The sequence below is a fragment of the Anomaloglossus baeobatrachus genome, chromosome 1, assembly GCF_048569485.1.
Source record: "Anomaloglossus baeobatrachus isolate aAnoBae1 chromosome 1, aAnoBae1.hap1, whole genome shotgun sequence".
NCBI lineage: Eukaryota > Metazoa > Chordata > Amphibia > Anura > Aromobatidae > Anomaloglossus > Anomaloglossus baeobatrachus.
In genome coordinates, this window is record NC_134353.1 from 821,258,117 (window position 1) to 821,273,378 (window position 15,262).

The 15,262-nt window shown below is 43.4% G+C and overlaps 1 protein-coding gene across 7 annotated transcripts in view; it reads left to right on the top strand.

Moving 5' to 3' along the window:
- Window positions 1–15,262, top strand: part of MCTP1 (multiple C2 and transmembrane domain containing 1) — a 1,233,450-nt gene that overhangs the window by 758,129 nt on the left and 460,059 nt on the right. For all 7 annotated transcript variants that reach the window (XM_075325086.1, XM_075325091.1, XM_075325087.1 and 4 more), the window contains one exon: window positions 6,537–6,639. In XM_075325086.1, coding sequence (XP_075181201.1) covers window positions 6,537–6,639 — 103 coding nt within the window. The remainder of the gene's footprint in view (window positions 1–6,536; window positions 6,640–15,262) is intronic.

Sequence of the window (15,262 nt, forward strand, 5' to 3'; positions counted from 1 at the left end):
TGGGCTATAAGAAGATTAACAATACCCTGAAACTGAGATGCAGCACAGTGGCCAAGACCATACAGCAGTTTAACAAGACAGATTCCACTCAGGACAGGCCTCTTCATGGTTGACCAAAGAAGTTGAATGCATTTGCTCAGCATCATATCCAGAGGCTGTCTTTTCAAAATAGGCATATGACGGTGTCAGCATTACTGCAAAGGTTAAAGGGTTATGGGTAGGTGGGGTTAGTTTGTTGGTACTCAGACCATATGATGCACCCTGCATCAAATTGGTCTGCTTGGCTGTCATCCCAGAAAGAAGCCTTTTCTTACGGTGATAAACAAGAAAGCGCACAAACAGTTTGCTGAAGATAAATAGACTAAGGCCGGGGCCACACAGAGACTACTGCGATCCTCGCATGACACTTGGCTCCTGCTGGCAGCACAGCGGGAGCCGAGTGTCATGCGAGTGTCACTGCTACTAAGGTCTGATCATGTGATCAGACCACAGCTGTGGGGGGCGGGCCGGCGCTGCGGAGGGGAGGGAGGGATATATCTCCCTCTTTCCTCCATTGCCGGCTAGTGCCATTTCTCTCGCCCCATAGACTTGAATGGGTGCGAGAGAAACTAGGATCGCATTACAGTCGCAGCATGCTGCGATTGTTTTCTCGGTCCGACTAGGGCTAAGAAAATATTCGCTCATGGGTGCTGACACATAGGTTAATATTGGTCCGACTGGAATGCGATGCCGTTTGTCTTAGGCCTGAGGTCACGACTTACTGGAACTAAGTCCTGTGGTCTGATGAGACCAAGATAAACTTATTTGATTCAGATTGTGTCAAGAGTGTGTGGTGGCAACCAGGTGACGAGTACAAAGACACTGTCAAGCATGTGGTGGGAGTGTCATGGTTTGGGGCTGCATGAGTGCTGCTAGCTATGGGGAGCTACACTTCATTGATGGGACCATGAATGCCAACATGTACTGTGACAGCAGAGCATGATCCCTCTCTTCGGAAACTGGGCAGCAGGTCAATATTCCAACATAACGACCCCAAACACACATCAAAGATGACTACTGCATTGCTAAAGAAACTGAGGGTAAAAGTGCTGGACTGGCCAAGCACGTCTTCAGACCTAAACCCTATTGAGTATCTGTGGGGCCTCCTCAAATGAAAGGTGGAGGAGCGCAAGGTCTCTAACATCCACCAGTTCCGTGATGTCGCCATGGAGGCTGGAAGAGAATTTCAAGGGCTCCAGTGAAGCTCTAGTGAACTTCATGCCCAAAATAGTTAAGGCAGTGCTTGAAAATAATTGTGGCCATACAAAATACTGACACTTTTGGCACAATTTGGCCATTTTCACTTACGGGTGTATTCACTTTTGTTTTTTGACATTAATGGCTGTGTTGAGTTCTTTAGAAGGCACACCAAATGTACACTGTTATACAAGCTGTATACTGACAACTTTACTGCATTGTATCAAAGTGTTATATCTTCAGTGTTGTTCCATGAAAAGATATAATAAAATATTTACAAAAATGTGAGGGGTGTAGTCACTTTTGTGACATATTGTAGCTTACTCTTCCCTTAGTATATATCTAGATTTTTAGAGCACCACTTCAGGATTTCTTTTTATTGCATCACCAGAGTGGTGTTTTAAATCGAAGTCCCTTGATCCCTGTCTTATACTCACCTTGTGGTGGCTTCACCTTCTTTTCAGTTGGACTCAGCGATTTTTGACCTCCCGGCAGCTCTTTACATTTGAAAACCAGCAAAATCTGCACTCCCAAATCCAATGCTCTCCTCTCTTCTGAGCACCACAATGTGTCTAAATGACATGTTTGGTGTTGTAGGGTAATTTAAGGGGTGTGTGTCTCCAGAAGTATGAGTACTACAATGTACTTGGCACTACAAGGGCTTATTTACAATTTTTAATTTTGCAAATTTCACTGCATTTGAATTCATGGATGTTTTCCAGAGATAAAATCGTCACTACACCCACAGATGAATTCCCAGAGAGATGTAATTTCTAATGTGATCATTGGAGGGTTTATTTTTTTGCTGTTCTGGCACTTGAAGGCTCTGCAAAAGGAGTCCGAAAAACATTCTAGGAAAATCTGTGCTCCAAAAATAAAATGGTTCTCCTTCCCTTCTGAGACCTGTGGTGTGGCCAAACAGTACTGTACAGTCACATGCGGGGTATTTCCACATTCAAGAGAAATTGTGTAACACATTATGGTTTTTTTTACCTTTTCCAAATGTAAAAATTGGAAATGTGGAGTTAAAGCAACATTTTTGTGGTAAAAATGTCATTATTATTTCTTCACTGCCCTATAGTATAACATTTTGTGACACACCCGTGGTGTCAATGTGCTCACTGGACCCCTAAATAAATGCATTCAGGGGTGTAGTTTTTAAAATTAGATCACTTGTGGGGGTGTTATGCTGATTCGGCATACCAGGGGCTCTTATGATGTGACATGGCATCTACAATCTATTCCTGGCAAAATAGCACTCCAAAATTCAAATAGCACTCCTTCTGAACCATGCTGTACGCCCAAACAGTAGGTTTCCACCACATATAGGGTATTGATGTACTCAGGAGAAATTGAACAACAAATTGTATGGTGTATTTTCTCCTGTTACCCTTGATAAAATACAAAATTTGGGGCTAAAACAACATTTTTTATGGGAAAACATTTTTTTTCTTTTTTTTTTTTTTTGCAGCTCAATGTTACAAAATTTTGTGAAGCACCTGGCGGTTCAAGGTGTTCACCACACATCTAGATAAATTCCCTAAGGCGTGTAGTTTTTAAGTGGGGTCAGAAGTTTAGGGAATTGTATAATAAAGATAATTGCAAAAGTAGTATTGATAGTCAGAAATTAAATTTTTGGTGTTTGTTGTTGTTGTTGATGTTATTTATGTGACGATCCCATTAACTTTAATTAGCTTAGCAGGTATGTACACTACACATTCTCTACCTGATATACCACCTGGATTCTTTATGCAAAAATGGTGCTGCAGTGGTGACCAGGCCCTAGCATGGTAGACTTTTTAACATGATTATAGTGTACTGTATGTAATGTAAAATCTAACATTTTCTCCACTGGTTTAAGTGTGGAAAACGTATGTTTTTTTCATAAAATAAATACAGAAAGAGAATTAATTTGTATTTTGTAAAGATGAGTGAATGTTTTGAAGTTAGAATTTGCGAAAGTTTCCCAGCACATTCGATTTGTGGTGAATTGGAAATATTCGAATGTCTCCTGTTGCCCTGCCATTGTTTTTTCCTCACACACTATTCTTCGCTGTGCTTTTGCACACACTATTTGAGCAGTTTCTTCAGTATTTGTTGGCTTTCTTTCTCTGTCCCTGTGTAGAGCTGTGACATCCTCTCACTGTTCAAATCCATCACATAATGGTTGCTGCATTTCCTGCTTCTGCTTTTATACAGACCTTCATAGTCCATCCTGATTGGCTGTACTATATCATGTGATATAACTGCAAGGCAGTATGGGATATCCTGCTCAAGGTCATGTGATCCTTTTCTGCCTAACCCAATGTTCTGCAATTTATAAAATAATGGCTACTAATTAGGCGATGTATACAAATCAAACCTCAAACTGTTCAATTCGCTGGCATTAGCAAATTTCTAAAATTTCAACACAAATTTGATTTGCATCAGATCGATGGGTTTTCTCTCTCTCTCTCTCTCTCTCTCTCTCTCTATATATATATATATATATCTCTGTATATATATATATATATATATATATATATATATATATATATATATATATATATATATATATATATAAAGCTGAGTGTATGTATGTATGTGGTGTTTGTGTGTGTGTGTGTGTGTGTGTGTGTGTGTGTGTATGTCCGCTAAGGGAATCCGCACCGTCGTATTTACAATCACGAAATTTTGCACAAACGCCCCATGTGACCCAGGGGACGTCATAGACTATGTTTTGACAGAAAAATTTAACCCCGTGCTTTACAGTTAGTCTCTAAAATCCTGCCGCCATTAAACTGAACGGAGGTGGGAGCTATAGGTTATTAATAGCAACTGTCAGTGGTTGCTATAGGAACAAAATAAACTGTCAGTTGAAGCTTATGTGTGAGGTTATATGATGTCGGTGGACAGATGGATAGAGAGACAGAAAAAGACAGACAGACAGAGACACAGACAGAGATAGATGGGGAAAGAGACAGACAGACGGGGAAAGAGACAGCCCTGGAAAGAGACAGACCGGGAAAAAGACAGACCGGGAAAGAGTCAGAGCGGGAAAGAGTCAGACCGGAAAAGAGTCAGACCGGAAAAGAGTCAGACCGGAAAAGAGTCAGACCGGAAAAGAGTCAGACCGGGAAAGAGTCAGACCGGGAAAGAGTCAGACCGGGAAAGAGTCAGACCGGGAAAGAGTCAGACCGGGAAAGAGTCAGACCGGGAAAGAGTCAGACCGGGAAAGAGTCAGACCGGGAAAGAGTCAGACCGGGAAAGAGTCAGACCGGGAAAGAGTCAGACCGGGAAAGAGACAGACCGGGAAAGAGACAGACCGGGAAAGAGTCAGACCGGGAAAGAGTCAGACCGGGAAAGAGTCAGACCGGGAAAGAGTCAGACCGGGAAAGAGACAGACCGGGAAAGAGACAGACCGGGAAAGAGACAGACCGGGAAAGAGACAGACCGGGAAAGAGACAGACCGGGAAAGAGACAGACCGGGAAAGAGACAGACTTAGAAAGAGACAGACTTAGAAAGAGACAGACTTAGAAAGAGACAGACTTAGAAAGAGACAGACTTAGAAAGAGACAGACTTAGAAAGAGGCAGACGGGGAGAGAGACAGACAGACGGAAAAGAGACAGGCGGGGAAAGAGACAGACAGACACACACATAGAGATAGACACAGAGATAGAGAGAGACAGACAGACATAGAGATGGAGACCGATAGACTGATACAAATACAGACAGAGATAGAAATAGTCAGACAGAGACATAGACACAGACAGACAAGGAAAGAGACAGACAGAGAGACAGACAGACAGCGACACACAGACAGAGACTGGGAGAGAGACAGAGAGACAGTTACTATCCCGGGCAACTATCCCGGTCATCTATCTATATATATATAGATAGGTAGATATATATATATATGTTGATATAGATGTATATCTATCTATATATATATATATATATATATATATATATATATATATATATCTTGATATAGATGTATATCTATATATATATATATATATATATATATATATATCTATATATATATATATATATATATATATACAGTATATATATATATATATATATATATACCACCTGTTCATAGTATTTTTGAATTAGCATTGCAAAGTGGCAACAGTGACATCTTCTCTTGTTAGTACATATCAGACTTGTTATTTTTAAGGTCCAGTCACACTAAACAACTTACCAGCGATCCCAACAACGATAGGGATCGCTGGTAAGTTGCTAGGAGGTTGCTGGTGAGATGTCACACTGCGACGCTCCAGCGATCCCACCAGCAACCTGACCTGGCAGGGATCGCTGGAGCGTCGCTACACGAGTTGCTGGTGAGCTCACCAGCAACCAGTGACCAGCCCCCAGCGCCGCGTGGAAGATGCTGCGCTTGGTAACTAAGGTAAGTATCGGGAAACCAACCCGATATTTACCTTGGTTACCAGCGCACGCAGCTACACGTGCAGAGAGCAGGGAGCAGCGCACACTGAGCGCTGGCTCCCTGCTCTCCTAGTTACAGCACACATGGGTTTAATTACCGGATGTGTGCTGCAGCTAAATGTGCAGAGAGCAGGGAGCAGCGCACAATGCTTAGCGCTGGCTCCCTGCTCTCCTAGTTACAGCACACATCGGGTTAATTAACCCGATGTGTGCTGCAGCTAAATGTTTACAGAGCAGGGAGCAGCGCACACTGAGCGCTGGCTCCTTGCTCTCCTAGTTACAGCACACATCGGGTTAATTAACCCGATGTGTGCTGCAGCTACATGTGCACAGAGCAGGGAGCAGCGCACAATGCTTAGCGCTGGCTCCTTGCTCTCCTAGCTACAGCACACATCGGGTTAATTAACCCGATGTGTCCTGCAGCTACATGTGCACAGAGCAGGAGCCGGCACTGACAGTGAGAGCGGCGGAGGCTGGTATCAAAGGTAAATATCGGGTAACCAAGGACAGGGCTTCTTGGTTACCCGATGTTTACATTGGTTACCAGCCTCCGCAGAAGCCGGCTCCTGCTGCCTGCACATTTAGTTGTTGCTGTCTCGCTGTCACACACAGCGATCTGTGCTTCACAGCAGGACAGCAACAACTAAAAAATGGCCCAGGACATTCAGCAACAACCAACGACCTCACAGCAGGGGCCAGGTTGTTGCTGGATGTCACACACAGCAACATCGCTAGCAACGTCACAAAAGTTGTTCGTTAGCAGCGATGTTGCTAGCGATGTTGCTTAGTGTGACGGGGCCTTTAGACTTGGTGAATTGGATATGCGGCTTATGTAATTAATTGCTTTTCTATTGTTCTCTGCAGGTAAAAGTGACCCATTTTGTGTAGTAGAGTTGAACAATGACCGTCTGATGACACACACTGTTTACAAGAACCTAAACCCAGCGTGGAAAAAAGTCTTTACCTTGTAAGTTTTGTTTTACAATTACAGGTGACAAACAATATTTAAAGGGACTCTGTCAGGACGTTTTTCCTATGTAATCTGAATCCAGCATGCTGTAAGAGTTAACATGCAGTTTACAGTCAGCCGTATCTTATCTCAAAGTTTGTTTTTGTTTACCTTAATGTAAAGGCCCAGTCACACACAACGACTTACCAGTGATCCCAAAAACAATGCGACCTGATAGGGATCGCTGGTAAGTCGCTGGGAGGTCACTGGTGAGATGTCACACAGTCAGACCTTACCAACGATGCAGGAACGATACAGGTCGCAGTAGCGACCTGTATAACGATCTCAGCAGTCACTGTGACCCTGTCACACGGTGTCAAACACAGCGATGTGTCCTGCCCAGCACGACATCGCCTTTGAAGAAAATGGCCTGGACAATTCTGCAACGACTAGAGATCTCACAGCAGGGGCCTGATCGCTGGTAGGTGTCACACATAACGAAATCGCTAACGGGATCGCTACTTCATCACAGAAACCGTGACTCAGCAGCGATCTCGCTAGTGATCTCGTTATGTGTGACGGTACCTTTAGTTGAAGCCTCTTAGCTTTATCATTAGTGGTTCTGAGAAGGGCTTGAGCTGTAGTCCCACACTGCCCCCTTCTGTAATTAGCAGCATCTGTCTATGGAAATGTACACTGAAAGCATGGTGTGGGCGGGGGCAGCTGCCAGGGCTCTGCTACATATTAAAAGTAATATGTTACACGGTGTCAGAACGGCTGCATCCAGTAACCTAAGTGATACATCGTTAGATTCAAAATCTCTTTGCCTTCATTATGCTGCTCTCAGATGAGGTAGAAAAAAACCTGCTGACAGATTCTCTTTAAAGTATAACTGTATTTTCATGTAATTTTATCAGACTAAGCTGTTCTTTCTGTTACATGAAGAATAACACTATATGTGGCTATTATTTGACCTGTATTTTGCATTTTCACCAGTTTTCCCCTCTGCATACTCTACTTATTTTGCAATCCACTCTGAGCTGGTGGGTGGAGACTAGCTGATGTGATCTTTCATACACACCACAGCACCAAGGGCTGGATATCTGCTCTACATCCCATTTTTAGCTCACAGAGAGAAACAGTAGACACATGACAACAATTATAAAGCAATACTAAGCTGTCTGGATGTGACTCAAGCTCTTGGGGGAAGTAAAATTCATGTTAGAATGGTCACCTTGCTGTTACTATGTCTCCCTATGCTTGTTTCCTCTCCCTGCTCCTCACTTCTTCTTCCTCCTCAATTTTCCAGAGACTGTAATTTGCTGTGTAACACAACACCATAGTGACCTAGCAGTCCTTCCTGAGAAAGATGTATTTAAGTTAGGGTTTTTTCCAGTCTGGATGTAAGATCAGAAGGCAAAGGGAGGAGGGAATAGGGGCTAGTAAGTGGGGAAGGAAGCAGATATAAGTAAGATTTATTACAAAGTTTTTTTTATATTTGCCTGTACTATTAGTTTATACAGAGTTTGATGAAACTACAGTACCATTTTAAAGGGAACTAATCACCAGGATTTTCGTGTATTACCTAAAGCCAGTGCTATACTTTCACTATGAGGCTGATTCTCTACATACCTTTAATGGTCAGCTCGGTTGTTTTAGGTTTGGAAACACAAGAAAGTAAAGTTTATAAAATCATCAGCTTCTTGAGTGACAGCAGCTGAGGAGCAGATAATATCTGGGGGTATTCATAGCTATCCCCTCCCCTGTTAGAATTAGCATAAGTGTTATACAATTAATTTAATGTTTGACTTGCAGGACCTGTGTGAGGTCATACCCATGTGACCAGAAGGGGCGGGGCCTCATCCAACAAAGCTGATATCAGGAAGCAACATTTTTCTGTTGGTTGAGGCCCCGCCCCCTCTGGTCACATGGGTATGACCTCACACAGGTCCTGCAAGTCAAACATTAAATTGATTGTATAATACTTATGCAAATTCTAACAGTGGGAAGGGATAACTATGAAACCCTCCACAGATATTATTTGCTCCTCAGCTGCTGTCACTCAAGAAGCTGATGATTTTATAAACTTTACTTTCTTGTGCTTCCAATCCTAATCATCCGAGCTGACCACTACAGGTATGTATAGACTCAGCCTGATAGTGCCAGTATAGCCTGGCTTTAGGTTATACATGAAAATCCTGGTGATTGGTTCTCTTTGAGTTCTATAAATATTTGTGAGAAATTAAAAATAATTGTAATCAATTTAACATTGATGTACAGTAATGTGTAGATTACAGATGTATAACTAGCTTTGTTGGGCACATAGTTTATTTTTTTTTATTCATTCATTATATTATTGTCAATGTGTATTTGTATAGTGTATAATGTATAATGTGTGTACTATGAATTGCCAGCAAAATGCCAATCATTGGTCGAGTTGAGTTTACACCGATTAGCTGGGCCAACATGCACATGAGATCTAGTCAGGCACTGATAACCTCCTGCTGATAAAACACTGATTGTAGTGAAACTACAGTACTCAGCGTAATAAGTGACACATCCCTGGAAACAGATTCCTACACCATGTTGTTTTTAAATTAAATAGCTAAAACTTGGTAACAGATTTCCTATGCAGGTGAGTTGGAACTCGTGATAATAAATACATAGCTCCAACCATTACAAAGATATAATGCTAAATTAATTACCACAGAATATTGTCCTAAAAAAAACGTGTGAAATGGTTTGATACCACTGTACATAGACAAAAAGGTGATATATTATGGATTGCGGAGGTTCTTTTCACTGGTCATCATATCTAGTGACCTATGAGACAACTGGCCTTTCTCCCATCCTCACCAGCCTTGTTTCATTATTTTTCCAGCACAGAATATTGCACAGAGTTTCATTAGTTTCTACATATTGTCTCAATTCCCCAATGGCTGTGAGGAAGCTATATCCAGTCTTCTTTTGCGATAAGAAATCAACTATATCTACACTTCTCATCTATTCATTAAAGAGAAAACAATATTTTTGAGTCTACTTAATGGTTTTTGCTAACAGATGTCTTGCCGTACTGAATATTCGTTCTTAACGCACACCTCAACATTCCAACACCAAGAAGGAAAAGTCCTGGAATTATAGAAATCGCAGGATAGATAGACATGATAATAAAATGCAAGCAATGAACAAACGGAAACAAATTTCTGAAGACATAACAGAATGCAATAACATGTGTAGAAATACCCGCATATACACACCTTGTCATAGTATCATTGAGGTTATTCATGGTTGTCTGAGAAATGATCTGCCATGCTAAATGCACTTGAGCACACAATTATCAAGAGTCTCTGCTGGCAGCTCTCTTTGCAGTTGCTTATCCATGCCGTTCCAGATGTACTTGATGGGAGAGAAGTCCAAAGACACTGCATTCCTGTCACAAGGAGGTTTTTACAAAATTGCCAACTATCATGGCGTCGTCATGATCTGTGGAGACTATAGATTCTGAGACTCTGCCTGGAAACTTCCCTGATATCTGTGATTAGCGCAGGCAGAATCGGCGTTGACCCACAGATCAGTAGTACATAGCCAGGCTAGCAAGAGTTAGGGTATGTTCACACATTAGGTTTTTGCTGTGCAGCACAATCCGGCGCTTTGCGGGTAAAACGCATCAATTTTTTTTGCCGCTGGGTGCGTTTTTCCTCATAGACTTTTATTAGAGTTTGATTGTGCTGCATGTACTTGCGTTTGATCCGTTTTTTTCCGCATGCGTCAAAAACTGTCACTCCGGCGGCCGCACAGGACGCAGAGAGGAACGTTTTTTGCCAGCGGCGCTGTGCGGCATGGTGCATGATGAATGTCTATATGCGCCGGATACGGTGGCATGCGTCAAACGCCGGAAGCATGTACCGAATTCGGTTTTTACTTCTGAGCATGCCCAGAAGTGATATAAATTCATTGCTTGTCAGAAAATCAATCACTCACTCACTCTCTCTCAAACTCTCTCACTCACTGACTCACTGACTCATTCACTCACTCTCACCCACTCACCGATCACCGACGCTGCGCTGCACAGCTGTCACAAAGCTCTGGCAGCTTCTCCTCTTTTGAAAATGCCGGCCGCCTATTATTCAATCTCGTATTCACTGCTTTACCGCCCCACCTATGATTGGTTGCAGTCATACATGCCCCCACACTGAGTGACAGCTGTCTCACTGCAACCAATCACAGCCGCCAGTCGGCGGGTCTATATCTTGCAGTAAAATAAATAAATAATTTAAAAAAAATGATTTTGATACCAGCCAAGATAAAGCCACACGGCTGAAGGCTGGTATTCTCAGGATGGGGAGCGCCACGTTATGGGGAGCCCCCCAGCCTAAAAATATCAGCCAGCAGCCGCCCGGGATTGCCGCATCCATTAGATGCGACAGTCCCGGGACTCTACCCGGCTTATCCCGAATTGCCCTTGTGCGGTGGCAATCAGGGTAATAAGGGGTTAATCATGGCAGGCGTCTATGAGACACCCCCAATGATTAACCTGTAAGTGAATGTAAATAAACACATACACCCAAAAAGTACTTTATTTGGAATAAAAGACAAAAAAACACCCTCTTTCACCATTTTATTAAAATCCCCAAATACCCCTCCAGGTCTGACGTAATCCACAGAGGTATCACGACGCTTTTAGCTCTGCTACATGAAGCTGAGAGGAGCGGCAGTAGAACACCGCCGCTCTCTATCAGCTCCACGCAGCAACTGAAGTGAATTGCGCTGTCAGCGGTGACGTCACTGAGGTAATGCCTATGTGTGTGGTGATGATGCGTGTGGTAGTGCCTGTGTGTGCGGTGATGATGCATGCGGTAGGGCCTGCGTGTGCGGTGATGATGCGTGCGGTAGTGCCTGCGTGTGCGGTGATGATGTGTCCGGTAGTGCCGAGGCGTGTGCGGTGATGATGCGTGCGATAGTGTCGGGGCATGTGTGGTGATGATGTGTGCGGTAGTGCCGGGGCGTATGCGGTGATGATGGCTGCGGTAGTGCCGGGGTATGTGCGGTGATGATGTGGGCGGTAGTGTCGGGATGTGTGCGGTGATGATGTGGGCGGTAGTGCCGGCGTGTGTGCGGTGATGATGCGTGCGATAGTGTCGGGGTGTGTGCGGTGATGATGCGTGCGGTAGTGCCTGCGTGTGCGGTGATGATGCGTGCGGTAGTGCCGGGGCGTGTGCGGTGATGATGTGTGCGGTGATGATGTTGGCGGTAGTGTCGGGATGTGTGCGGTGATGATGTTGGCGGTAGTGTCGGGATGTGTGCAGTGATAATGTGGGTGGTAGTGCCATGGTGAGTGCGGTGATGATGCGTGCGGTAGTGCCGGGGTGTGTGCGGTGATGATGCGTGCGGTAGTGCCTGCATGTGCGGTGATGATGCGTGCGGTAGTGCCTGCGTGTGCGGTGATGGTGGGGGCGGTAGTGCCGGTGTTTGTGCGGTGATGATGGGATCTTTCTCTCAGCACTCAGCAAAGAAAAAAAAAATGGATCCGTTTTTTTACCGGATCCGTCGCATCAGTTTTTACACAATCTGAGACGGATCCGTTGCATCAGGCACAAACCGGATTGTGCCTGATTGGAAAAAATGGATGTGTGAACTTAGCCTTAATCTCTGCTGCACTGCTTGTTAGTCTCCTGTGATGACATCCTGTGGTGGAGCCAGTCACATTCGCTCCCCTCCTATATATGCTGGCTGGACCCTTATTTTAATGCCAGCTATAGTTTCTTTACTGGTCTGGTGAGGTTTTGTGATCCAGACTTACTGATAGTTGTAGTTATTTGTTACTCTGAGCGATTGTAGTGTTAACCCTTGTTCTTTTGTCGCTGCCTTCCTTCTCTCGCTGTTCTTCTTAGTCTCTTACTGTTTGTTCCTCTGAGTTTTCACTGTGTCTGAGTTTTGTGTTTTCTCTGTCTTTATCTATGTTACCACCTCACTCCTGTCCCTTCCTTCCCTGGGGGGTGGACAGTAAGGCATGTTACTCCGGCATCTCCACCATCAGGGGTAACCCAGAGGTCAGGAATAGCCTAGGGTCCCCTGACGTCACAAACAGTATAGGAGCCCCTGTCCCTCGCTATCCTACAGTCATATCATGACAATTCCATGATAGCATTTAGGCCACACAGGCTTCTCACAGAAGCACGAGCAACATGCAGCCTGGTGTTGTCCTTGAAAAATGGTTCCTGAGACACTTTGGTGTCGATACTTGATACTGAATAAATTATGATGTTTTGAAAATGTTGCTTCCATTTGTTCCTCATTTGGATATCACTAACATGTCCATTGATCCTGTGATTTCCATAATTCTATGACTTTTCATGCATGGTGTTGCAATTGTAATGTTGAGGTCTGTATTATGTGCAATTGTGATGAGTCAATAAATGACCCAGGCAGCAATTTTTTAATTCATACATAATTAATTCACTTTTTATATATAGAGAGATTTTTTTCCCTTATTGCCATACAGTCATATGAAAAAGTGTGGGCACCCCTATTAATGTTAACCTTTTTTCTTTATAACACTTTGGGTTTTTGCAACAGTTATTTCTGTTTCATATATCTAATAACTGATGGACTGAGTAATATTTCTGGATTGAAATGAGGTTTATTGTACTAACAGAAAATGTGCAATCCGCATTTAAACAAAATTTGACCGGTGCAAAAGTATGGGCACCCTTATCAATTTCTTGATTTGAACACTCCTAACTACTTTTTACTGACTTACTAAAGCACTAAATTGGCTTTGTAACCTCATTGAGCTTTGAACTTCATAGGCAGCTGTATCCAATCATGAGAAAAGGTATTTAAAGTGGCCACTTGCAAGTTGTTCTCCTATTTGAATCTCCTATGAAGAGTGGCATCATGGGCCCCTCAAAACAACTCCGGGGAAGGATACAAAAAGTTGTCTCAGAGATTTAAACTGCCAGTTTCCACTGTGAGGAACATAGTAAGGAAATGGAAGAACACAGGTACAGTTCTTTTTACGCCCAGAAGTGGCAGGCCAAGAAAAATATCAGAAAGGAAGAGAAGAAGAATGGTGAGAACAGTCAAGGACAATCCACAGACCACCTCCAACGCCCTGCAGCATCATCTTGCTGCAGATGGTGTCAATGTGTATCGGTCAACAATACAGCGCACTTTGCACAAGGAGAAGCTGTATGGGAGAGTGATGCGAAAGAAGCCGTTTCTGCAAGCACGCCACAAACAGAGTCGCCTGAGGTATGCAAAAGCACATTTGGACAAGCCAGTTACATTTTGGAAGAAGGTCCTGTGGACTGATGAAACAAAGATTGAGTTGTTTGGTCATACAAAAAGGCGTTATGCATGGAGGCAAAATAACACGGCATTCCAAGAAAAGCATTTGCTACCCACAGTAAAATTTGGTGGAGGTTCCATCTTGCTTTGGGGCTGTGTGGCCAATGCCGGCACAGGGAATCTTGTTAAAGTTGAGGGTCGCATGGATTCAACTCAGTATCAGAAGATTCTTGACAATAAGAATGGCCATCCCAGTCCCCAGACCTTAATATCATTGAAAATCTGTGGGATGATTTGAAGCATGCTGTCCATGCTCGGCGACCATCAAACTTAACTGAACTGGAATTGTTTTGTAAACAGGAATGGTCAAATACACCTTCATCCAGGATCCAGGAACTCATTAAAAGCTACAGGAAGCGACTAGAGGCTGTTATTTTTGCAAAAGGGAGGATCTACAAAATATTAATGTCACTTTTATGTTGAGGTGCCCATACTTTTGCACCGGTCAAATTTTGTTTAAATGCGGATTGCACATTTTCTGTTAGTACAAAAAACCTCATTTCAATCCAGAAATATTACTCAGTCCATCAGTTATTAGATATATGAAACTGAAATAGCTGTTGCAAAAACCCAAATTGTTATAAAGAAAAAAGGTTAACATTAATAGGGGTGCCCAAACTTTTTCATATGACTGTAAGTGTTGCAGAGGTAGTAATTGCAGCCATTGTCCATTGGCCATCCTCCCAAGATAACTGAGCACCCAGCAGTAGGCACTGGCAGTGCTGACATTGATGGATTAATACTGTAACTGTTAGCAGCTAGCTTGGTGTTTTCAACAGTCTCACATACGGCAGCAAGTTGGATTGAAGAGAGGTAGAAAATTAACACTTGGTTTACGTTTGCTGCTCTTGACTCACACTTGTGACATTTGCTGCCACTTTCGTTGGCAGCACATCCAGCACACATTCAGTACAGATCAAAATGCCTCTGATGGTCACCTTATTTGACTTGCAATATCCGTCAGTAGCTTTGAGTTACAGCGTTAGGCTAAGGACACACAGCGAGGAAAATGGAGCAAGGGGAATGTGATAAAAAAAACGCATTCCACTCGCACCAATGTTACTCTATGGGGCCGCTCCCATTTTTTTCTCAGCCCTAATCGGACCGAAAAGTAATCGCAGCATGCTGCAGGTGAAATCCAATTAGTTTTTACTCGCAGCCATACAAGTCTCTGGGTGCGAAAGAAAAATTGCACTGCATTTGCATTACAGCAGAGTGCAGTGCGATATATGCATCAACTGGCAATAGAGGAGATAGGGAGATTAGTCCCTCCCTCTCCTCTGCAGCGCTC